This window comes from Vidua macroura, chromosome 16 (genome assembly GCF_024509145.1).
Source record: "Vidua macroura isolate BioBank_ID:100142 chromosome 16, ASM2450914v1, whole genome shotgun sequence".
Classification (NCBI taxonomy): Eukaryota; Metazoa; Chordata; class Aves; order Passeriformes; family Viduidae; genus Vidua; species Vidua macroura.
The window spans coordinates 8454136-8478393 of NC_071586.1; the positions used below are offsets into that span (position 1 = coordinate 8454136).

Sequence of the window (24258 nt, forward strand, 5' to 3'; positions counted from 1 at the left end):
CTCCTGCCTCGGATCCCCCTTGGAGTCAGGCCCATGCTGCCACCCACAGCAGCCCAGGAGATGTTTGTAAGAGCAGCTGCCTTGCACACTTTCCTAACAAGGGCCAGCCCACAGCCTCAGAAAGCTGTGCCCCCCACAGACTGCTCGGGTGCCAAAGGAGATGGAGTGTCAGCATCTTCCGTGGGAGCAACATTAATGTGTGATTAGATTTAATTCATTTTTTCCATCTCTAGGCATTTTTGCTCTCTGCTGCCAAGAGGCAATTTACTCAGACTATTTCAAGGATACTGTAAATATTTGCTGCTGCACACATATAAAACAGGAGGTCTTAGTACTCGGAACAGAAGTCAGATTGTTGCTGACATTGGCTGCGTAGCTTTGCAGTGGTTTTGCTCAGTCCATCAGTGCTGGCCCTGTTGGTACCCTGTCTTATGCTGATTTCTCCAGCTCTAGAGAGTTTCTTCTGGGGTGTTGCTGACCTCGTGCAATGGAAAGTCCTCCTCAGTGCTCATCCTTAGTGCTCATCCTTTAATTGTGGTAGCATGCCTGAGGAGTCAGGCTTAGCTGACTTTCTGGAAAGGTGTGATGCTGGTTGGTTTAACTTGTTTTGCAGTTAATATCAGTGCTGTAAAGTAGCAAAATATTTGATTTCTGAGCTATGAATAACACGTTTTTAATTATTTATGCATCCATATGTACCCAAACATTGTTACAGATGTTTCTGAGGCCATAGCAGACAATCAACCATACATTTTAATTATTTGAAGCTGTGACTATAATGTCTTTAAATTTCAACTGAAGGCTTCCAGATCTCTCAATGACTGTTTTTGCCTAGTTGTTTGACCCTTTTTCAAAGTAGGGGTTTTTTGGGTTTTTTTGATTATGAGTAAAAAACTCACAGCAAAATCAATCTCAAGTCTTTAAAGTGAAGTTTCTTCCCTAAAATACAGAGACCTAAAATGGGGACAGGATCCTGGTGCCCTTCACTGCAATGTCACCCTGCAGAGCCCTGCCCTTGAGGTTAGGGAGTACAGGGGGCCCAGAGGTCAGTGCCTGGTCACACAGCACTCCCTGCTGTCCTGTGCAGACAGGCACTGACCCTGCTGGGGCAGGAAAGGCAGCTCTGGAGCACAGGCACAATCCTAGGGCATCCTTTTTCCTACAGTTTATCCGAGCAAACAATGCTGCACCCTAACAATCTCTGGGTGTCTGGTGTGTGTCTCTGGGTGCCACTTTCTACCAGGAGAGGTGGTGAGAGAGAGGAGCTCTCTGGCACACAAAAGGACCTCCTAAAGAGCTTTGAGCTGTGGATATGGAATTAATGAGCCTATGTTCTTAGTAACATATTTTTGCTTTACGGGGTAATAGGAACAGCCTAAGAATATTTGATAATGAGTCATGAACACAACTGAAATCTCTTGAAGTACAGTGGTGGATTTTCTAGTTGAAATGAATGCTCCTTAAGCCACTAGCTCCAAGTAAATGGAGATTTCATTCTCTTACATAATGATGAGCATGTGCTGTTTTACAGATACTACCCCATGGGCCATCCAGTTTCCATCCACCTTTACTTCCTTGCTGACCGTTTCCAAGGCTTCCTGATCAGGCACCACGCCACCAATCTGGCTGTCAGTAAACTGGAGACTTTGGAAACGTGGGTGATGCCCAAGAAAGTCTTCAAGATTGCAAGTCCACCGAGTGATTTTGGGAGGTTGCAGTTCTCAGAGGTGAGTGTTGGTAGCCACCCATGCACACCTGTGGCATCACAATAGTGAAGAGTGAATTAGCAGCCTTTGAAAACTGTATTTCCATGTAAATTTGAGGTGAGAGTGGCTTTCTAGCATAGTGTACATCCTCATCATAGAAAGAGATACCATTGGCAGTTCAGATCTGTGGTCAACACTCATTTCTTAAATTAATCTGAGTGTCCTCACGCCCTTCTGTTTTAAAAACAAATGGAAGCCTTTTGTCGTTGTCAAAGGGGCTCAGTAATTTAAAAGTAACTTAAAAGTTTTGCCACCATGTTTGTTGCAAGTGCTGTAAAAGGCTCCTGGGGAAAATTCCATTTTTCTGCAATTCCAGATGAAAATGGTAGCATGTTTAAATGTGTCTCTCGAGAGTACACTGAAAAAGCCTCTCAAATTTAGTGGTAGTCAGGTATTGATACCACATGTGGGCAGAATATTGATGTTGTAACACAAAAGAGAAAATTATCACAGCAGTGATTGAGATTTCCCACAAATCCTGTTATTTTTGTAGAAATTTGTCCCAGTGTCTGTCATAGAGCACAAAAAATCTACCTAAAATATATCAGGAAAGTTGACCACTAATAGGACCTGACATCTGTGTTCTGTTTTAAAGATACAACTGTCTGAGCAGTTAATTTCATGATTTTTCTTGTTAAGCCGCAAATTTCAATTAAGGTATAAAATTGATTGAAGAAATGTGTTCCAGTCATTATGGCTAAGTCCATAAATTACCATCTTCTTGGGCAATTAAGAAATGCCTAGGTGGGATTCAGTGTTTTGGTGTGCATGGCAAATCCATGACACTAATGTGCCATTAAAGAGATGGATGGAAAGCGCGTTTCATTTATCAATGTGTCGGATGGTAGCCCTGCCATTTCATGCAGTGACAAATGTTCATACAAGCTCCAATTCTTGTGATTTGTAGGAATATTTCTTCTGCTTATTTAGTACTTTTAAGAATTTAATCACTGGTGAGCTTTTTTGAGCATAAGGAAACATTTTCTTCTGTTTGAAACTCAGCAAAAAGAGTTTTAGTGGCTGCTTACTTGTTTTCATTTTATTTTCCTCACCTAACCTGTTTCATTGTCCTCTGCTTTCATAGATGATACTTTAAAAGACCAAGCGGTACAGAGTAAATTATTTAATTTTTTAATTGTGGAGGTTTTTTTGGTTTTTTTTTTTTACTTTCTGCCTTCCCTTGGCCTGCAGGGATCTCTGCCTCTGAGCCAAATAATTGTCTCAATTACCCTGCTATAAATCCAGTGTTAACTTCTTCAGCTTCAGTGTGGCTGGAAAGCTCAGATCTGCTACTGCTTATTAAAATGCCACTGCTTTGTCAAGGTCCAGCGTGTGGAAAACAAACTTGGCAGTTTAGCTAAGATGGAAGCATCAGTGTTCACAGAAGATAAAATTAAGATTTATGCTTATTGGGACATAGAACTGCTTGTTCTTCAACAACTTTCACCCCATGATCTGGCAGGAATTTAAAACTGAATGGGGCTATTTTAGCTGGGAACTTTCTCCTCTCTCCCAGCTCACAGCACTGGGGCCAGCAGGAAGAGCACACAAATATGCTGCGCTGAATGTGCTCCCGAGTGTATTTGTGACCCTGGTGCACAGCTGAGATTGCAGCAGAGATTATGGGATCTCTCCAGCCCCTGCCTCCTGCCCTCTGCTGCTCTCCGACTTCACTTCCCGAGGAGCAGATTTCACCCCACACCCTGGAAGGACAAGTGGGAAGCCATCAGCCAGCTGGGCTGCCCCACACCTAGAGGGGAGTTAATGACAGCATTTTGATGGCACATGGCTCCTGCAGGCTGAGTCAAATAAAATAAACTTACAGGAAATCCAAGAGAGATGATTTCCAAGCATGGAACTCCCACACCTCCTAAAATTGGCTCGTGCACAATGCACACACTATGTGTCCTGCCAGCCTGGGTTCAGGCAACTTCTTCGTGCAGGGCAGGGGATTGATTTGCTGCACACCACTAAAAGTCTCAGCTCACCCTCTATCACTTAAATGCTGTTTCTGGTCTTGTTAAGACTTGTGATACATCACAGAGAATAAAATAAACTAGGTGGCAGGCAATTAGTGTGCATTGTGTGAACCTAATGGTCCTGTTTGTGGTGAGCAATGAGACACGAACCCATAATCAGGGTATAATTTATCTTGGGAAAATTTTATCTGGGTTCGAACAGAGATAGAAACAGAAATGTTGAGCCAATGAGAGATTTCCAGCTTTCCAAGCATACCCTGTACACAGTGCTTGCTGAAGCCCAAAATAAAGGTGATTAAAATAATAATGTGGAAAATGTCAGTTTCTGTGCCACATCCCTTCATAATTTATCAGATATTCATTACTGCTTGATTCAATCCCATACTTGGTGTATTCTATTTGAAAGTGAAAGCCTACTCACAATGTTTTAAAGAGCTGTGAAACTTATTATAGGGCTGTAGTATCTCTTGCCCTGTAAAATCGGACATCTCAGTACTGGGAACTCAGCTGTGTAAAGTTCAAGGGTTATAAACCTCTAACCAGTGCTTTAAGTAAAATTCCCTATAAAATACTGTGCTTCTAAAAGCAGCTGGTACTGCAAGCTGTGCAGCATGGGAAAGTATGTCCCCAGCTGGAAATCAGACATAAAGGCAGGTCCCATGAACACAGTGTACAGCTCCCTGCCTTTCCCTCCCCGAGGTGCCTGTGGAGCCTTGGTGTGAACCCTGGCCCTGGAGCACACTGGGATCTGGGGGTACCTGTCCTTCCCTCCCCTCTTCCCCTGCCCTTTGGCTGTAACTTCTGGTTTGCTTTAGGGAACCCAATGCCACACCTGCACAAAGCTTAACAACCAGACAACAGTCGTGTTACAATTTTTCCCCAAAAGCAGCCTTAGCTCTTCCACAGAGCAGTCTGATAAACCTTTATTCCTGTGAGCACATCTCAACATCTTTTGTGCAGCCTGATGTGAAGCAGTGTCACCTGGAGGCTGGAGCAAGGGGACTGTAACTTTCTGATTTATTTTCTCAGGGATGAGAAACTAAAGAGAGGGGAAATAGTTGGATGTCAGGAGTGAATGTTTAATTTTTGAGGATGAAGTAAGTTTTCTACAATGAGTTCTTCAGTAAGAAATATTGAATGTGGTGGAAAGAGCTTCCATACAGACTTTTCTTTGCCCAGGAGGGTGTAGGTTTGTTTCACATGTTGTGACTTTATTCTTTCCAGATCCCTTGAGCACTGGTAGGTGTGATATGGCTGCACCTCAGTGAAGGTTGGCAGAGTAGATAATAAGGTCTGGTCAGGAAATTTTCTTTCTCAGCTTATTTCCATACATATTCAGTCAGTCTTGTCAGGAGAGCACACACTGACAGCTCCTCGAGGCATTCGATGCTTGGGTCTGATATCTGGGCTATGCTGTCTGGTTTGATTAGCTGGTGTGCTGGGTGAAATACCTCTGAAATACCAGAAATGCTGTGTTGATTGCAGAGTAGTGGAAGGCTCATTTTGTCTCATACTCTGCAGTGTCACAGCCTGGTAGGAGGAATTTGTGTGATGACAGACAGAGTTAGGATGGTAGGGTTTTATTTTACTGACCTTGTAGCATTTTGCTTGCAGTCCTCCTGTAATTTGTCTGCCAACCACAGGGATTTATTTAGAAGAGACTGGAGACTGGACAGTTTCCAGTACAGGTAATAGGCATCAGGTAATCATTATGTTTTGGGGATTTGGGGGGATTTAGGCATTATATTGGAATCGCTTATTCTCATGAAGTGAAACGAAATCTAGAAGAAAAATCTCTGAAGCAAATGAGCTACAATTATTTCTTATGCTTTCAGGAAAGCAGGCTCTGGCCATGCCCTTGTAAGGTGAAGCCTAGGGATGAGGACAGCTCTGTGTGGGGAAAATCTGCAATATCCACAAGTTTGAAAGTGGGGATCTTGCCTGTGTGTGAGGGGTCTCCAGAGGTCACCCACAGAGACTTCCTATAAAGGGAAGAAATCAACTCTTTGGTCATCTGCACTCTCTGGAGAGTAGGACAAAAGAAGACCAGAAGGACTTTGAGGGGTTTCATACCCAAACTGCCTCCAAAAGCAGAAGTGCAGCCCTCAGTCCTATGATCACAGGAGAGTTGATGGAAAGGTTCCATAGTGCTCAGGCTCATAAACCTGCTGGCTTTAGTGCTGGGATACTGAAGTCTTCCCATTGGCCTAAGAAAGGCAGTTACTCCATTTCCAAACTGGCTGGTCAGAGGTGCTGTTTTTGGCAGTGCACAAGTGTTAGTGGAAACAGCTTCGAAGTTTGTTATGGGTGAACCATTCAAATTCATATAACATGAAAGCTGCTAGGAAAAAGAAAGGTCAATTAAGTATTTACACTAGATTGTGAATCAACTGGTATTTACACTAGATTGTGAATCAACTGGTTTACTGTTAGTGAATAAATGAAAAACAATGTCACTATTATGACAATAAGAGTTTACAAGAAATAAATTCCCACATGGGGCAGGAAGGGAGTACAAGGAGACAGCATCTCATGGGTGGATTGTAGTAAAGGACCTGATTTGACTTGTCCTAAATTCAGCAGCTGAAGTGTCTTCCCTGGTTCAGCAGCAGCTGGGCAGGTCTCTACTGCAGGGTCCATGCCTCAAGTGTGTAATACATTTTCATGACCCAGGAGAGGATGGGTCACTTTTTTTTTTTCCTGTGCATAGGCTGTGTCCAGCCACAGCTTGGTCTCTTGTTGACTGCTTCTGTGGAAAAAAGAGAGAGCTGCTATCACCTGTTGTGTCACTCTAAGATATAGAAAACCTTTTTATCAATCAGAAAGGGAGCAAAAAAGAAGTCTTCTTACTTGTCTCACAATTTGTGTACACATTATGATCTTAGGTCATGTTGCTTTTATATGTATGTATAATTCATGTGATTAGAGAAATATGATTTGTGTCTCTTGAGAGCCCTTGTTTGCCATAAAGGTCTCGGGTGCTTACAGAGATGATGCTGCCAGCACTGTGTTCTTTCATTTCAGATTGGCACTGAGTGGGACGCCAAGGAAAGGCTTTTCCGCAATTTCGGAGGACTCCTTGGGCCAACAGACGAGCCAGTTGGGATGCAGAAGTGGGGGAAAGGCCCCAATGTCACCGTGACTGTCATTTGGGTGGATCCCATTAATGTGATTGCAGCGACATATGATATTCTCATTGAATCCAGTGCCGAGTTTACTCACTACAAACCACCTCTGAATTTGCCCCTGCGACCTGGTGTCTGGACAATAAAAATTCTGCATCACTGGGTTCAGGTAGCTGAAACCAAATTCCTCGTTACTCCTCTCACCTTCTCAAATCAGCAGCCTATCAAACAAGGTAAGTTTTATTATTTGCTACAGGAATAATATAGATATTTTGTCTGTATTCACTGTAAATGTTGCTGTTAAAAATGAAGTAGCAGTGTATTGGAAAAGGATTAAAGAAAGGGATTTTTATAGATACTAAGTTAGAAGAAACTCTTGCACTAAGACAAGTGGAAGTGTCTGTATCCAGTCTGTAAAACACAGCCACTTTGAACAAAAGACTATTTGTATCTTTAAATTATGCACAGGTCAGACTCCAGAGAACTTCAGACTCTCAATAATCTAACAGCTATCATAAAAGCCATCATTTAGAAATGCAAAGAAAAATTGACCTCTGGAGAGGTGACCTCTGGTGCTGCTTTTCATTCATGTTTCCTCTTAGAGACTTACATGTGTTCAAACTGTTTTCTTGACAAAGCCTGTGTGTTTAACAATGAAAGCGTTAATATACAAAATGCTGGATTTGACAAAATTACCCTAGGCCAGAGCTCACCTGACATATTGTCAGGTGCAGACATTCACTTCTGCCTGATACCTGCCAAAACCTGCTCAGTACTTGCCAAGCAGCTGTGTTACAGAAATATCTACAAACACAGTCCTGGGACCAGACCCACACTGACAGTTTTTAGAAAGAAACTGTTTTCTTCCTTGCCACAGCACCCTGAGCCATCCAAATACAGAGGCCATTCTGGGGCTGCCAGGCTCTGCAGGCTGCCACGTTTGCATGGCACAGGCATCATCCAAATGCTTGGGTCTGCAGCCAGTGCCCAGGACACTACTGGAGAAGAGGGAACATTTTACAGCTACACCTGGTTTTTTATTCAGTAAGATCAAAACAAGCTTGTTGCTCTGAATATCTTTACCATTCTTAAAGTGCTCAAGTGCTTCCATCTGCCCGGTATTAATATTCATAACTTTAGACATCTTAAATTTCCTAGATACATGAATGATCCTGTTAAGTTTTCAGAAGTTCTTCTTCCTGACAAGGCAGCAAATAAACTGAGTCAGGCATTTACCTTCCAGCATAACGTGCTGCTTCTGTAATGCAAACACCAGCAGCCAACTGCTGAGAGCTAATGCAGCCCTTATCTCACTCAACAGGAGTTTGATTCCACACATTTCCAGCACAAGAGTGAACTTACTGATTTCTGCTGCTAACATTTGGTGGCACCGTTTCTTAAGCAGAAACTAAACCACCCCCAACCCACTGCTGTTAATAGCTAATAGGCAATGATAAATTGTGAACAGACACCATGTGAAGAAGGGATACATTTTCAAAGTTTGAGGCAGCTTGCTGCTGAATACAGCTGCTATCAACTTGTCTGCTGGAAATTAATGAATTCTGTGTTCTTTGGTAATTTAACATTTAAGGCATAAATTGGATGGAAAAGGTGGCATGTAGCCAGCAACCTTGCTGCTTTTCCCTACAATGTGAGAGCCCCATGGACAGGTAAATATGTGTCAGACTTCAAAAATAAGCCCACACTTTATGGTGTAAAGGCAAAACTCCCTTTGGTTCAAACTCTGAATCGGGAATAATTCCACTGAAATTGTGTAGCTACCCTGTATTGCCCATTGATTCACTGGGCTCACATTTTTTGTTAAGAAGCCTGTTTATTCTTGTGGTAACTAGAATCTATTACAGGAATGAAATATAAAGCTTGGGAACAATATTATCTAGGAAGAAAGTGTCAGGAGTGATTTGCTTCTGATGATGTGATGTGTAATCTGTAGATGACTGAGGCATGGAGGTAGAGAAGAAAGTTAATTGCAGGGGCAGGTATTGCCACTGCACTGTAGTTAGAACTGTATTTACAATGCAAATTCCTGGTTGTTTTTTTTTTTTTTTAAGGCTTTCTATCTCAGTGACACTATTGTGCTCTGTGCAGGCAATCATGATTTACGTTTGATTTCCAGCTTTTTGTCAGTTTGTCACCACATTATTCTTTAAATATGTTTTTTCTACCAAATAAAGGCATAATTAGAGTATGACAGAAGAATTAGAACTTCTAAAAGAATGATTTCTGTTACTGTAAACAATGCAAAACCTGCCAAAAATCTTTTGAAATGAAGGAATAGTATTATTTTCTTGTCTTAACATTGAAAATAGAACTAAAATACATCAGATTTAGCTAGAAGTTGTCAGTAGAAGAGGGGAATATGTTTTTTTAGGGATTTCTTTAAAATTTTCCTTTTTCCAACCATCCTCCCTCACCACCACCACCAACCCCCACCCTGTCCTCCCCTGTCCTGATAAAAAAACAACTCTTGTCAGAAAGATTGCCCTGGACTGATACATTTTATAGCACTTTGCATGTCATTTCCTCAATAATGGTTCTGCCCCCTCTGTCATATCCACTCCAGATATAGAAAGTGGTGTCCACAAAGTTACAGACATGAAAATCTCTCCATGATCTTATGTGCAATTTGCTTTTGCCATTCTAAAAAGCATTTGCACAAAACTGGCAGCAGCCACTAACATCTTGTATTCTGAGAACATGGGCATGACAACAATCCCTGTATTTCCTAAATCATTGCTTATCTACACATCACTTCAGCCCACAGCACAACAAGGAAAAGTTGTTTTGGTTTTCCAGCATCATGAAGGGAGCCACTGGCTCTTCTTTTGAATAATCAAAGTAAAACACGTTCATTCCTGTATCATGACTCTCAGAATTCATAATTGCATTCAAAAATAAAAAAATAATCATGGGACAGCTGCCAGGAAAGATGTTCTGTTTAGCAGTTTATAAAAACAGCATATGCCACTCGTTTATTCAGTTTTTTTATTTCCAGTTATTTATTAATTTTGGCCTAAATTATTTGCATGCAAGTAAAGCCATAAAGGGAAATCAAGAGTGAGTGTTTTCTTTGATGCTGTGACCAGATGTGAGTAGCTGATAGAATGTAAATTGTTTTAAAAACATAGATTCATTAACCTTTTCAAAACCTGAATCTGTGAGAGATCAGATCTTACATGGAATTACTGAGGATACTGTTTGGGGTATTTCCACTGTAAATATGGCTCCCTAAGGTATTTCAGTGGAGAGTCTATAATCTAATGTTTCTTATTCCTTCCTGGTCCTTTTCCCCCTCCAGTCACCCAAATCTGTGTCTATGTTTTTTGCTTTGAGTTGTGTCACTGATCAGCTCTGCCTTCAGTAGGTATTCTGGCTCAGGAGTGCCTGCAAGTATTTGCCTGGTTGGAGAAAGTAAAAAAGAAAAGAAAAGGACGTTAGGTGCATTTGTGATAAATCATTTGGAGAAATCAGGTTCACCTTCTCCAGAGTCAAATCAGAGTCTCCTTCCCTCTACCTCCTGCACAGACAGATTCCAATTTATTCTTCTAAACAACAATTTTGTGGTTCTCACCATATGGTTGAGCGTGTCAAAACCAAGTACTCCATGCTTGTAAAGACACAGGAGGGCTGCCAAGGACCAGCAGGATGCTCTAGGAATAATTGTGCCAAGACAAAGAGGGAACGGGATGTGGAGAAGACAAAACAGGGAGCAGAACCGTGTAAGATCACTGGCAGCTCACACAAAATGGGGGACTTCTGCTGGCAGCTTTAGGAATTTGAGTACTTGGAGACTCAAGGCCAGATGTCCAGCTCCTCTGCAAAGGGACTGCAGAGGCAGAAGCAAACAATATGTATCATTCAGAGCACTTAGCCAGCAGCTCACAGACTATAATACAAGCTACTCAGCAGACTTCATATCCTAAGAAAACAGCAAATTCAGTAGAGGTTGTCTCTGCATCCCCATCATCCCACTTTCCCCCTTCCCTTCTCTTTAAAGGCCAAGTGTGATCAACTCCCAGGGTCACAGTGAGGGGAAGAGAAAAAGCCAAAGCAATTTCATTTTTAAATTTGAGTTTATATTCACAGCAAAGTTTCCCCAGCGCTCTCCCAGCTGGAGTGCCGATAATGAGTTGTCATCCGTTTAATGGATAGTACCTGTTCCATTAAAACCAAATGGGTTATTGTGAGCCAGTAGCAGGTTCACTTCTGGGACAGAAAAAGCCCCAAAATCTCAAGATGATAGTAAATCCTGGATTGTAAATAAATGAATACATTAAAAGCCCTTGCTCCTTCAAGCAAGGAGAGCAGTGAGAAAGAGCAACCTCCTTTTTTGGTTTAAGAGAGACCTTTCCCACTCTATTTCCAGCTTGATGGCATGTTCTGGGCATGGGGCTGCTGATCTTTGCTGCTCCCATGGAGCCTGAAATACCAGTGCCTGGTCCCTATGCCCCCTTTCAAGGGCTGGCAGCATTAGCAGACATGGGTGATGCACTCAGGCACCTCAACAGCCTTTTGGCCTAATCCATATTTATAGATCATCTCAATTAGCAGATACTGGGAAACCTTTGTTTTGCCCTTGGTTGTTTGCAGTGGCTCAATCAATTCTAATTGCATCTATACGGATTATAAAGTGGGTGGCAACTTGTGTCAGAACTGCTGTGATTTCTTTAAATTAACCAGAGGTAACATGACATGTTCTTGATAAACGCAGTAATAGCAGCAGGCAGGCGCATGACTGCAGAAGAGCAGACATGCCCTGGAATCATCATTCCGAGAAAAACCCTGAAGACAGGGATTTGCTTTGAAATTTAGTTCAGATCCAGCTGACAAGGAGTCGATTAGCTCCGCAATGAGCAAATGCAGCACTGTCTTGTTTGCTGCAAGAGAAAACAAACAAAATGTCAATAAAAAATTACCTCTTTGCCAGAGGGTTTTAACACAATTCAAGTAAAGAAATAAAGCTGTATGTTCATGTTGCTTTAAAAAACCCACAGGTCTAGTGCCTTAATGTGTACCAAGGTAACCCTATTTTTCATTCCTTAGCCCACTCTCTGTCTAAACTAATTTGCTTTTTCTGCAAAATGATGAACAAACCCACACAAAAATGCTGAAATCCCAGCCTGTATGGCTGGCTATAGGCTGTGTGTTTAATCCAAAAACGTTAGACCAAGAAGAGCCAATTAAGAAATATGTCCTCACATGTGAGTGAAGAGCAAATAAAAATAGGGGTCACAAATAACCAAGTTTTTTTAATTTATATTTTCAAGTGAGAAGAATATATTTTGCATTGATACACATCCTCCTGAAGTCAAAGGGCAGCACAGAAACTCTGGCTCAATGTCTGCAATTCAGCTAATTTTGAGTTGTTTGTGCTAACTATACAGATTTAAATGTCTAAACATTTAGAGGCAAGCCTTACATTCTTCATTATTTTTTCATGAGCTCTTCCTCATGACACTTGACTGAAGTGTCAGTGCTTCAAGAGCACACCCAGTAGCTCCAGCCTCCTTTTTACAGCATAGCAGGGCTTGGGAGCCTCACTCTCTCTTCTGTACAAGCTCGGTAAATTATGGAGTCATGATTCTCTGTCATTTTTCCTTTAATGCAAAGAGGAACAGCCCACGTGCCATTGCTCAGGTGAGCAGCATCCTCCCCGCTTTCTGCTATGAGCTGTCTGACAAAGACTTGGAGGCTCCAGGAGAGGGTTCTGGATCCAGTCCCCAGCATTTCCTGTTGATGACTACATGTGACTCTGCACTCAGGTTGCTGTTACCCAGCTTTTCCTTTCGACACCTAACCTGGGGTGCTGTTCTGCTGTGGGGCAGGCAGTTCCCCACCAGTACCAGGTCAGGGTTCTCCATGTGTCTTGACTGGAGCAGCACCTTTCACTGTGGGCAGTGGTAGCCTTAACACCACCTCTGCTGCTTTGCCCAGCACTGAGTCCTGCAGTTTCTGCAGGTTTCATCCTTTCCAGTCCTGTTAATCCACCAAGTCCTGAGGCCTGGGAACATGTACAAGGCTGAGCCAGAGAGAAGAGCAAGTTCCATTTCATTCTGTTTCTTGTCTGAATAAAGATCTCTCTTGTTCTGTGCATCAAACACATGCGCAACAGGCTTTGATTCAACAAGCTTGCTGAATTGCCTGTTTCAATCAGATGATCCTGCTAGTAATGCCAACTCTTATTTATTTGGGAATTTTTACTCAGAATGTTCCTGTTTAACTAATATGTTGACAAACAGTCTTCCATATTTAATTGCTTCTAAAGGAGGAAATTTAATCATGTGTACTTGTTCTATTTCTTAAACTGCAGTGCTCTGGCAGAGCACATTCCTGACACGTGCACAGATTGAACTCATTTTGACTACATATTATTGTGGGTATCTACCATTTAAAATAACAAGAGGGGTTTAGATAAATGCAGGAACAGTTAAATGGTGCATAATGGTGATGGGCTTGTGCTGAACCACTTTAATTGGGGATTTGAAGTAACGGACTTGCAGAGTATTTGACATTAAAGACTTTGCAAATGTAACAGCAAAGCTCCAATTATACTCTTTTTCCCTCTAAATAAATACATGGATTTATTTCCAGCACCTGAGATGCTGTCCTCTGCATGGAAGAAAGGACTCAGTGTCAGGCTCAGCAAGGACATGTGGAAGGAATTGTAGCTGTGAATATGTAATTCCTGGCCTCTGACGCTCACGGAGCACGGTGGCTTTCCTCGCCTGGAGCAGCCTGAATGGGCCCATTTTCTGTTCTAGACAGTGTGTCTGTTGGCAGAGCTAAACATATCCTCTGTGCTGCCAGAGTGAGGATGCTGGGGAAGGCAGCTGAGAGCAAAAAGAAATGGTTGGAAATTTGTTCCCAACAGGCACTCGGTGAACATTTTTCAAGGGTCTCATCCTGATTTTATAAGCAGCAGCTTGGTGCACTCAGACTCTCAGAAGTCAGCCAACCTTTGACAGGGGCAGCCTGACCCACAGTGCCCAGTTTAGGTTTGTGAAAGGATTGTCACAGCCTGATACTGATTTTTACTGCAATATTGCAAATTTAGGGTATTGTACTGTATTTTGCTGAGATAGGTAAGGAAAGCAACCACAAATGCAAAGTGTCGTTAGGGAATGGTTGTGATCTACTGTTAAGCACAGGAGCTTGAAAACATAAGTCTCCCGGGAGACTACTTTCCCAGTGAGACTGGAGCTCTTCCAGGAATCATGTTGGGGCTGCGTGTGTTTCATTATGGTCTGGTTTGTCCAAGACCATGGTGTTGTCCTTTTAGTGCCATAAATGGCACCACCTGGGTTTTGTAGGCAGATAGAGCTAACAAATGTTGTGGCTTTTCCACAGCAGGGTAAGGTTCATCTGTTTAGGGAAAAAAAAACCCACAACAAAACAGGCTGAGATCTTGGCCCTTTCTTCTAGACAAATCAATAGCACTTGGATGTCTGACAGGGGTTGGCAGACTTCTTGCACCAGGTGTCCTTGAACTGTTGCCTCATTTTGAGGTGCAGCCAGTCCTGGATGTCCTGCAGCTCTGGGGATGCTGGTTGTACGTGTTGATAATAAGGGTGGCTCTGTTTTCAGGGTCAGAGCTTTGCCTGCTAAGGCAGCACTTGCAGGATGAGAATCACAGTGAGCAGAATCCATAGTACTGAGCACGAAGAGTGCCAAAGCTGAGCACAACCCCTGGGATGCAATGTGTGAGGAATGGGCTACAGCTCACCCCTAAACCTTGCTCTTTTTGTTTGCTGCGCCCTCAGATCCTTAGCGGTGGCTTTTTCAATGCACTAACTTTGGGCTTTGCTTCTGCCTTTCCAGAGGAAGCCATCAAGTTCCACAGCGGGCCTCCAAAGAACGCGTACATGGAGCAGAGCTTCCAGGGCCTGAACCCCGTGCTGAACATCCCGGTCAGCGCGGCCCGCGCGGACCAGGCCAAGCGCAACGCGGGGCTCGTGGGCGCCCGCCTGGACGCCTGGGTGGACTCCCTGGTCAGCAGCGTCTGGTCGGCCGTGGACGTCTGCAGCGTGGGTGCCACGGCCTGCCCCGTCCTGCAGGGCTGTGCCCAGACAGCCTGGAGCTCCCTGAGCCCCGACCCCAAGTCCGAGCTGGGCCCCGTCAAACCCGACGGCCGCCTGAGGTAGCATCCGGTACGCTCTGCCCCGGCATAGGTTTTTAAAAGGGAATTGAACCTTGCTTCTCTGTGAATCTCACACCAGGTTTCAGAACCCTAAGGGAAAGTTACATTTTTTTGTTACTTATTGTAATAGAATTTGTTTTAAGAAAACAAAACAAAACAAAAAAAAAAAAAAAAGTTCTGAAGTTCTGACAAGGCCTTTGGCACTGCCCTCTCCATCAGCTCTGTTGGGAGCAGCTTGCCTCATGCCGCAGGCTGTGCTGTCCCATGGGGACCCGGCCATTCCACGTGCCACTGCACCCTCCAGCGTGTGGGCTTGGAAACAGTACCACCAAGCCATGGGGAGGGCAGTGAAGGAGCAGCTGCTAAAGGTTTTTTTTTTAAAATAAATTTGTCCGTGCCTCTGCTGTTTCATAGGCTTTTGTTATTTTGCTACAATGAATAAATCACATCAAAATTCCCTTCTACTTACACTTTCTGGGGAGGTTGGCTCCTGCAGGCTGAAGTCTGTATGGCCACATGACCTCAGGGAATGTGAAGTAATTATGGTACAGCCTCACTTGGGTTTTTAATAACACAAAGTAATTCTGGACACAGCTGATGTCTGTTACTCTAGTTAGAGAGAATGAGCAAAAGCAGAAACTTTCAGATTGCTTTCAGAGATTTTTTTCAGACAAATTTAATGATAAACTCTAAATGAAACCAGTGTTTTGCTATAGTAGTCTTTTATGTCTCATGCAGTCGGGTTCAGGGTCAGTGTACTAAAAGTATTTATTAAAGAACAAAGAAGTTTTTTGAATTTCAACCCTTTCAAATCTGCAGGCATTTTTGGAAGCCACCAGTACCTGAGTATTTTCACAGGCTGCCAGTAGAGCAGGTGTGTATGTGTAGGCTGGAGTGAGTTGTGATGTATCTGCTCACACCCTTTGCTCATGAGGTGAGCTGAGTTTTTTCTCAGGCAGTGGAGTTGTAAACCAGTAAAATGATAAAATTGGGACCTAAATCAGCAACAACAGGTTTCTTCCCTAATTTGACTAGTGGCTAGTAAGTCTTAACACTAATTCCCTTCCTTGGTCTCAGATGTCCATCTCTTCCTAAAGAAGGGTCCTTCCAGGCTTTGCCAGGACACCTGGAAGGCTGTGCAGGATGTGGGTCACTGCCTAAAGCCAGGGGAAGGAGAACAATGCCATGTTTCTCCATGCTTTTACTTTATTCTGTCAACAATCTACTCTTGCCTGTCTTCAGAATTCCTAGCAGGCTGCATCCTGTTTTAAATAGTCATGTTTTTGCATCATTTCAACCTGCATTTACTACAGTAAGGAAAAATAAATTTACATTCCAAGAACTTTTTAAAATACAGGGTTTATATACAAATTCACCTCCAATGAATGTATTTTACCTTAGCAAAAACAGGCACTTTGTTGCTGTTGCTGTGTTAATCTCTAGTTAGCAACAGAACCAAAAAAGACCATCAAAAGCCATTGGGTTAATTAGGAAAGAAGTCCTGTTGCTGTCATAAAGGAAGGTGTCTGTTCAGCCTTCTGTGTGCCTGGATAACTTTCTGCTGAGACTGAAGTGTCCACATCAGGAGGGAGAGAGACCCTTAGATCATTCCATAATCACATCTCACAGGAAGGTTGAATTCCCTTTTAAACAACGCTTGGAGTAGACTGTAACACACAGATCCCCGTGGCTTGTAGTATCTCTGTCATATTGGTTTAAAGCTACTTCAGTCTGCTTTGGACTTGAAATTGTGGTGTCAGCTGTGCTGGCATGAAGGCAGAGCATTGAAATGTTTATCTGGCACAAAAATGGATTCATAGAAGGAACAATTTAGGTATTTATTATTTATGTTTTAGTCAATGACTAATTAGTAGGTGCTGCTTTTGCAGCTTGAAGATTATGTTATTTTACTAACTGAAGCTGCCTTTATTAAGAAAAGGCCTTCCTTCCCTCACACCTCCCTTTCTTTTTTTTGTCTTGATTTTGTCAGTCACAAGCGGTAGCTTTAGGAAAGTTTGTAGCAATGAGAGCTGATTGGAATATTCCAGTTAAGATAATGTTTCAGCTTTTCAACCAGCTCTAGAGGCAAGCGTGTGTGAAACCAGGGTTGCCAACAGGTTTATGTAACAGAATCACAATGTTATTACTTATTCAGTAGAGGTTTTTAACAGTGCTTGTTTTTAATGTAACATTCCTTTGTGAATTCATATTTTCTGGGGACCTCCAATCCTCACTGTGAAACCCAGGGCTTCAGTCACACTGATGCAATGGTGACTGCACGGTCCAAGCCCTGCAGATTAAATGAAGAAGGTCACATTTAAGGCACACAAGAAAATTCATTAACAAGCCCAGGCAGTGCTTGTTCTCAGTAAGACTCCTGAGGTAGCCACAAAATCTTCAGTCTGTCTTGCACATAAACACATGTGTAGGGTGCACCCACGCACACGCATGCAGATAACTTAGTTTTTAAATCTGATACTTGTTTTTATTCTTAAGCAGGAATGTTTTTAAGTGCTTTTTTGGTAAGTTTTCATTAACTAGACCAAGCAGAAGGTGACATAAAACATGTCTTCTGCGGTTAGGAAAAAAGCTGCCACTTTTATAATTTGAAGAATAAGGTGCAAATTATTTTGTTTTAGTACAAGAAAGGGAAAGAAAACAGATGGTTGCTGATATATCCATTTGCATTATATGCTAGGTTTAAAATATCTCAAAGAAAATTTATATGAGATTATTTTCTGAAAGGCAAGAAGCATTTAAACAGTGAAGTTTTGTAGCAAGCTGGTAATCCCAGTGCTGCTGTTAAAATATAGGAAGGGGTTGATCCTGAAGTCCTTTCTCAGGAAAAACTTCCAGAGTTCTAGTGCTAAATGAGGATTTCAGAGTCAAGCCCAGCATAAATAAAGGGTATGACGGTATTCTAGGGGTAAATGTTGTCTGTTTGAAGTCATCAAAAGATAAGCTGCCATGTTTGGAACATCTTCTGGGGGCAGTGTCAAGTTTTGGACCTAAACAGCTGCCTCTACTATGGCTGTTATCATGCAGACATGGATCCAAAAGATATCTATGAGACTCAGCATCTGAGTTACAAAGTCAGAAGTTGTGAATAAAAAACATATAAAGCCAGACTCTGCATCAGGGATCAGAGCTGGCTTCAAGGTGATGCTGTTAAGCCCAGCTTAGTCCTGCTCAGTGGCTTCTCTGGTTTGAAATGGCAGCACTGGGAGCTTGGGATGAGCATTGTCAATGGTCAGGAGATAATAACTTCACAGATCTTACATTTGGTGAAAAGAAGAATTCAGCGCAGGGACCCAGAGTTGGTACAAAACACAAGAGTTATGCATCTTCACCTGAATGTGCAGGTTTCTTTTCCAGTCACGCTGGCCAGTCCTTGCTGAACAGGATCCCGTCTGGAAACCCGGTTTGATCAAAATTCCTTTCAGTGGGAGGGGTTTCTATTTCCATATGCACACATTTATCCTCTGTGTGGAATGCTTTGCTTGTTTAAATTCCCTGCCCATTCTGCATGACAGCCATGTAACACTCCTGTGATCAATCTGTATTACATAGAAAGGGAATGTGGCAAAATGCAGAACATCTGCATAGGTGATTTAATGAATTATGTCCAAAGTCAGTCCCAGCATTATGCAAACCTGTTTATATGGTAATGTTAAACCCCAAGGCTAAACGAAATAGCTCAAATGACAGTTTATTTTCACATTTGTCCAATTCTTTCTTTGATGACATTTGGACATTGAGTAGTAATATTTGCATTTTCATTTTTTGATATTCAAGGTTTTTTTTTTTTAGAATTGAAATTATGTCTTCATTTTTTTGTGCTCTCAGCAAGCAGAGAATTTTAACAATTCCTTCATGATAGCAAGTGTTATACAAGAAAGTCCCTCTGTATCTCTGTTGTTAAGCCTTCATTATTGCTAAGCCTAGAGATACAGGAATGTGCATTCGTGTGTTACAAATTGACTTTCCTGGGTACTGGCTTCAGTGCACAATGCCTGTACAGTTGTTTAATGGTGTATTAACAGTGATCCTGCAGCACCTTCAAAAGTACCAACTAATGTGCATTCACTTTCCCTCTATCTCCTGCGGCACTAATTGCCATCCTAATGAAGCCTCCATCACTCTTAGCCACGATTATAGTGAGCACAGTAGTGAAGTCAGTGAATCAGGATGGGGATGGTGTAAACCTGGCCTAAGGGAGAGAGAAAGGGTAGACAAGATGCTGAAACTTTGCAAAAGTTTGACACAATTGCATTGCAACAAACCTTTGAACAAACTGGGCTCCTTCTGCACAGCAAGGCTAAAAACTAAATGCCCTGAGAGCTCAGCTTTGATAAACAAGATAGACAAGATCCAGATAAACAAGATCCAGATGTTTCTTGTGGCCCAGCAATGAGGACCAGCTTTCTGTTGATTTCTCTAGTTCTCTTTCATCACAGCCATCAGAGAATTGCCATCCTGCCACTGGCTAACACGCCCTCCTTGTTGTCTTCCCAGCTCCCAAAGCTTCAGGAGTTGGCCACATGAAACCTTGGCCAACTCCAGCACTTTCCACAGAGCAGGAAGTTTTATACTTGAGTGAGCGAAACCCCCATGACTTCTTCAGAAACCCAGCTGCAGATGGGGAAAGTTTGCTTTTCAGAGCAGCCTTCAGTCAGTTCAGTACTTGCACACAGGAAGGAGTTGGTGAAAGCCAGCAGTTACCTTGTCCTGATTTTAAGGCATGGGAATCTAATATATGTGAGAGGAGACTTGGTTATTTGCTATTTCAGTAAAGAATAAGACAGACCTGGTGGGACATGGTTGGCAACCTTTCTCACTGGCCTTTGCTTCAGTCCAATTGTGAAAAGATAATGATCCATATGTGTCTTTATTTCTACCATTCAAGACCTCCAGTGTAATTTTAAGGATTTGTAGTACTTAAACCCATATTAAATGACAATTGAAAACACCATGTGAAAAAGCCTTTGCAAACCAAACCCTCAGGCTCTCCAGGGATGATGCTGACAGAGAGGGTAGGGAGTGATGCAGTGTTAGAGAGGACAGAGCACTGCCCTTCCAGAGGCCCAGGAGGAGTTCCTGAGAGCAGGAATACCTGCTGCTGAGCCCTGAGGGCAGCTGCTGCTGCAGCCAGGCACAGAGGAGCCAAAGAAATGTGAATTAGGATTGAGGATAGCAAGGAAGAATTTGTAGGACAGCACATTTTCCTGCAGAATCTTCAAAGGCAAACAAACACTCTGATTTGTAATTCCCTACAAAGGTGTACTGTAGAAGAGATTGACCTTCAAAACCTTCACCACCATCATCACAGCAAGGGAAAGAATAATCAGGCTGAGAGCATTTAAAAGTGAGGCTACGAGGCCTTACAGCCTGTGTTACCAGGACCAGGGCAGCATTAGGGTGTCTCAGTTACGTGTGGCGTTGGGAGCAGTTACCCTCATGATGTGACACTGCAGGTACCACTTTGATTCCACTCCTTCTTACTAACAGTAGTGTGTTGATCACTCTGCTCTTTGCTTCTGCCTTGGTTACCTTCTTTTGCTCATGGGTGCTACCACAGCTGCTACCTCACTGTGTCTGCAAACACGTTTACCCGAGAACAACAAAAAAGGTACCAGAAATCTCCTTGAAGTGAATGTACAATCTATGCAAATTCTCTTTCTACTTTGTTACAACCTAGGAGTATTACTTGTAACCTTGCCAAATAAACAGCAAGATACTGTACAGGTGCCTCTGATACCAGAGTGACAATTCTAGGCGCGGTTCATGGCGCTGCATTTGTATATTGTAATGACTCGGCTTGTCTTTGGTTCTGTTGTAATTAACACCCCTGACTGAGACAATAGCACTTCTGCTAGGGGAGCACCTTCAGTTTGCTGGGAATATTCCAGAGGAGGATGTCTATGGCATTTCATTTTATTTTCCTGCTTAGATCCAAAAAAAGGCACAGACCTGCTGGCCAAAACTAGGGTGTTGTTTCAACTTTTCTGTGGGTGAATCCTATCAGCTTTGGATTGCTCAGTGTCTGTTCCCATTGTGGCATCCAGTGTGTTGCCCCTTAAAGAAAGCCTTACTTCCATCCTTTCTAAATGTGGCCTTAAACTGTGTTAGGAACTTTGGTGTTGTCTGTGTCTTGCTCACTTTCTCTGTTTGTTGTGGAATGAATAAAAGGCACCTTGAGAGTTCTATTACAGCTCAGTTGTGTTGCTGTCAGCTTACACTTCACAAATACAATGGAAATTGCTTACAAATGCAGTCTTTAAGGAAAGAAAATGACCTTCCCTTCGGGCAAAAGGCAGCCTCAGACATTCATATAAACCTTAGGAAATTATGAGCTCTGTCTCTTGCAAGTCACTGTAGATAAGGAACTTGGTTTAATTACATACAAAGTACAAACTTAGTAACTTCTAATTTATCTTCAGGCTACAACAAGACAGACTGCTCTCAGATGCACAAGAAAAATTGTAGAGTAATTTCACACATTTTAACATGGTGTAGTAGCATTCCTCTCAGATTTGTACTGGTAGCTGAGAGAAGAAATATCCTCTTAATGGTATGGTCTTAAAATCTGAAGAACGTGACCACATAGGGCCAGATTTAGGGTGTTGGTTGGGAATCTAACAGTACATTTAGAACGTGGTTGTTTTTTCATAAATGCATTTCCGAAAATCTGGCTTTTGGAGCTTCTTTCAAAGGTTGTCAAAGTCAGCAGAAAGCAATGACTTCTGCTAAGGCTTGTATATGCTGGGTTTCTTTAATACTTTCCTCCATGAGAACTGTCGTGTTTCAGTGAGTAGCACCAATATTCCCGGCAGGCTGCAGTGCTTTTAGGAATCCCAAATCCTGTCCTATGTTGGTATTCATATGTGGATACAACCCAAAGGCAACTGAAAAGGGTTTACATATAAAACAAGATTTGTGAAACTAAAATAATTAATTCAATGTAATAAAATTATTTTTCTGACTTTGTCCTTTTGGTTCTGTTTTGATTTGATTGGATTTTTCTATTGCCTAACATAGTCCATAATAAGTTATTCCTATTCTGTCATTTTCAAAGACTGGTGGTAATATAGTTTTAAGAAATAACTATTTTGTTATAGATCATAATATGCATAAAATTGTACAGAAATATTTTGTAATCTATTGAATAAGAAAAAAGAAAACCGTGTATATACAGGAGAAAAAAAAGTTTAAAAAAAATTGGAAATTCAAATGGAACACACCGAAAGATGTAGATATTTTGCTATTTATTTAAAGGAGTATTTTATGAGATATTGAAATGTCTTAAATTGACCAGTAATCAAAGTTCAAAGTCAGAATGCTTTTCTTGTAGTAGAATGTGATTTTCAGCAATTATTGCACTACCCGTTTTTGCACCCTTTTGTCTTTCATTTAGCAGAAACAATGTGCCTTAGCTGTATTCTTTGTCAATGGGAGTTTAGTTGTTTGTCCAACAAAGCAAATTTTTTTGCAGAAAAAGAAATGGATGTATGAAATACTGTATTATACCAAAAACACTGCAGTGTATATAATGCTTTCTGTCATACGGTGTTTTCAAATGCAGAGTTTTAAAATAAAAAAAAAAAAGGCTGTCTTTAGGATAATGTGCACTTTGTATTATTTTCAACCCCACCCATGTGTGTCTTATTTGAAAGAACTTTGCTGCTTGGTGATTTTTAGGAGGGAAAATGGGCCTGAGCACTTCCAGCCTGTGATCCCAGTGCTGCTGCCCAGTCAGTCATCTCTCAGCCATGGCCATTATGGGGGAAGCATTCATGAGTGCGTTTGGGAATCTGTCGTTGCTCACACCTCACCTGGGTGCCTGCCCCCAGTGCAGGGGTGGAAGGTGGATGAACTTTGCAGGGCTCTCAGCACTGCTGGCACAGTGGGACCCAGAGAAACGTCCAAATTCTTGTTTTCAAACCCAGATGTCTGCTTTTGGGCCAGAGCCTCTCTGCCTTTTCCAGTGATGACAAGGAATGGTAGGCAAAGGGATCAACAAGGAGCTCAACTGCAGTCTGTTTCCTGAAGGCCATTAACCATGAGAAATGCTGGAGCAGTTTCTTTCCTGCATCCCCAAAGGGTGCATCAGCCAAAGAGAAAGATGCTGTCATGGGCTTACAGATGTCCAGCTGGGTGCAGAAATATGAATTAATGCAAGAGCTGGCTGGTTCCAAGAGCAGCAAAATATTTGTCCTCTGCCTTAAGTGCAAGGATGAGCTCAGAAAGACACATTTCTTCCATAGCTCCCTGCTGGGTTATGGACCCAAACCAGCCATTGCCTAATGTTCACCCAGTGTGAGCACTTACATTTATTTCCATACCCTGGTCTCCACACAGAGCACTGATTTCTTAGAGCTGCTTCCATAGATGTGATGGGGGAAAAGTTAAATTCTCCTAAAAGTGGATGACTGGTATCTTTAGCACCATCCCCATGATGTATTTCAGGTTTGTCTCCCTGTGCAGCTTTTTGATGTGGGATGCTTGAAAAAAAACTCCTTGATGACCTTCCAGAAGTCTTTGACAGCACCAGGAGCTGCATGACTTTTCATGCACCCCCAAGCCGTGCTGCAGGTTCTCTTGGCAGCCAGAACTGCATTTGATCTTGTGTTTTCTTTTTACCTGCTGCTCAGGAATTCCACTTTTTTGGCACTTAGATGCAATGAGGTCTATTTAAACAGAGGAGGGAACACATTGCTAATATTTTAGTCTTGGCACAAAGAAAAGATCTTCTGTGGAGGGGAAAAAGGAAAAAAAAAATCCTGTTTTCAAATTTTAAGCCTGGTTTTATTTATAGCTGGTATAAGAAGTATGCTGCTTTTGTGCTGGCTTATTCCTAATCCAGCTGCTAATAGTCATGGCATATTAAAACAAAAAAACCTCAACCTTTGTTTTATTTATCTCCAAATGCGTCATTGGCCACTACTTTAAAGGAAAGGCTGAAGGGGGAGTTGGAAATCAGGCTACCAGGTGCTCAAGTGTTTTCTTTGCCTTGTAGACTTCAGTGAGAATCTGCTCTGTAAGGCACAGGAATCCCAGTTCACCACGGAGAGGGTGGTCTGAGAGAGTGTCACCCTGGCAGGAAAGGCTGTGCCTCTCCATCTGCTAGAAACACCATCACCACATCCCTGCATCTGCCATGCCTAAGGTCTCTTACTGTAATTATTATTTTTAGTCTAGAACGTGGTTAATTCACACAATGACACAAGACC

The 24258-nt window shown here is 42.3% G+C and overlaps 1 protein-coding gene and 1 long non-coding RNA gene across 3 annotated transcripts in view; one reads left to right on the forward strand and one right to left on the reverse strand.

Moving 5' to 3' along the window:
- Positions 1-22650, forward strand: part of XYLT1 (xylosyltransferase 1) — a 178461-nt gene extending 155811 nt beyond the window's left edge. For both annotated transcript variants that reach the window (XM_053992017.1, XM_053992018.1), the window contains 3 exons: positions 1532-1727; positions 6770-7103; positions 14710-22650. In XM_053992017.1, the coding sequence (XP_053847992.1) occupies positions 1532-1727; positions 6770-7103; positions 14710-15032 (853 nt within the window). In that variant the 3' untranslated portion in view covers positions 15033-22650. The remainder of the gene's footprint in view (positions 1-1531; positions 1728-6769; positions 7104-14709) is intronic.
- Positions 6194-24258, reverse strand: part of LOC128815345 (uncharacterized) — a 113550-nt gene continuing 95485 nt past the window's right edge. Inside the window, exon 3 of the long non-coding RNA XR_008439621.1 lies at positions 6194-6494. This is a non-coding gene — a long non-coding RNA (uncharacterized LOC128815345). The remainder of the gene's footprint in view (positions 6495-24258) is intronic.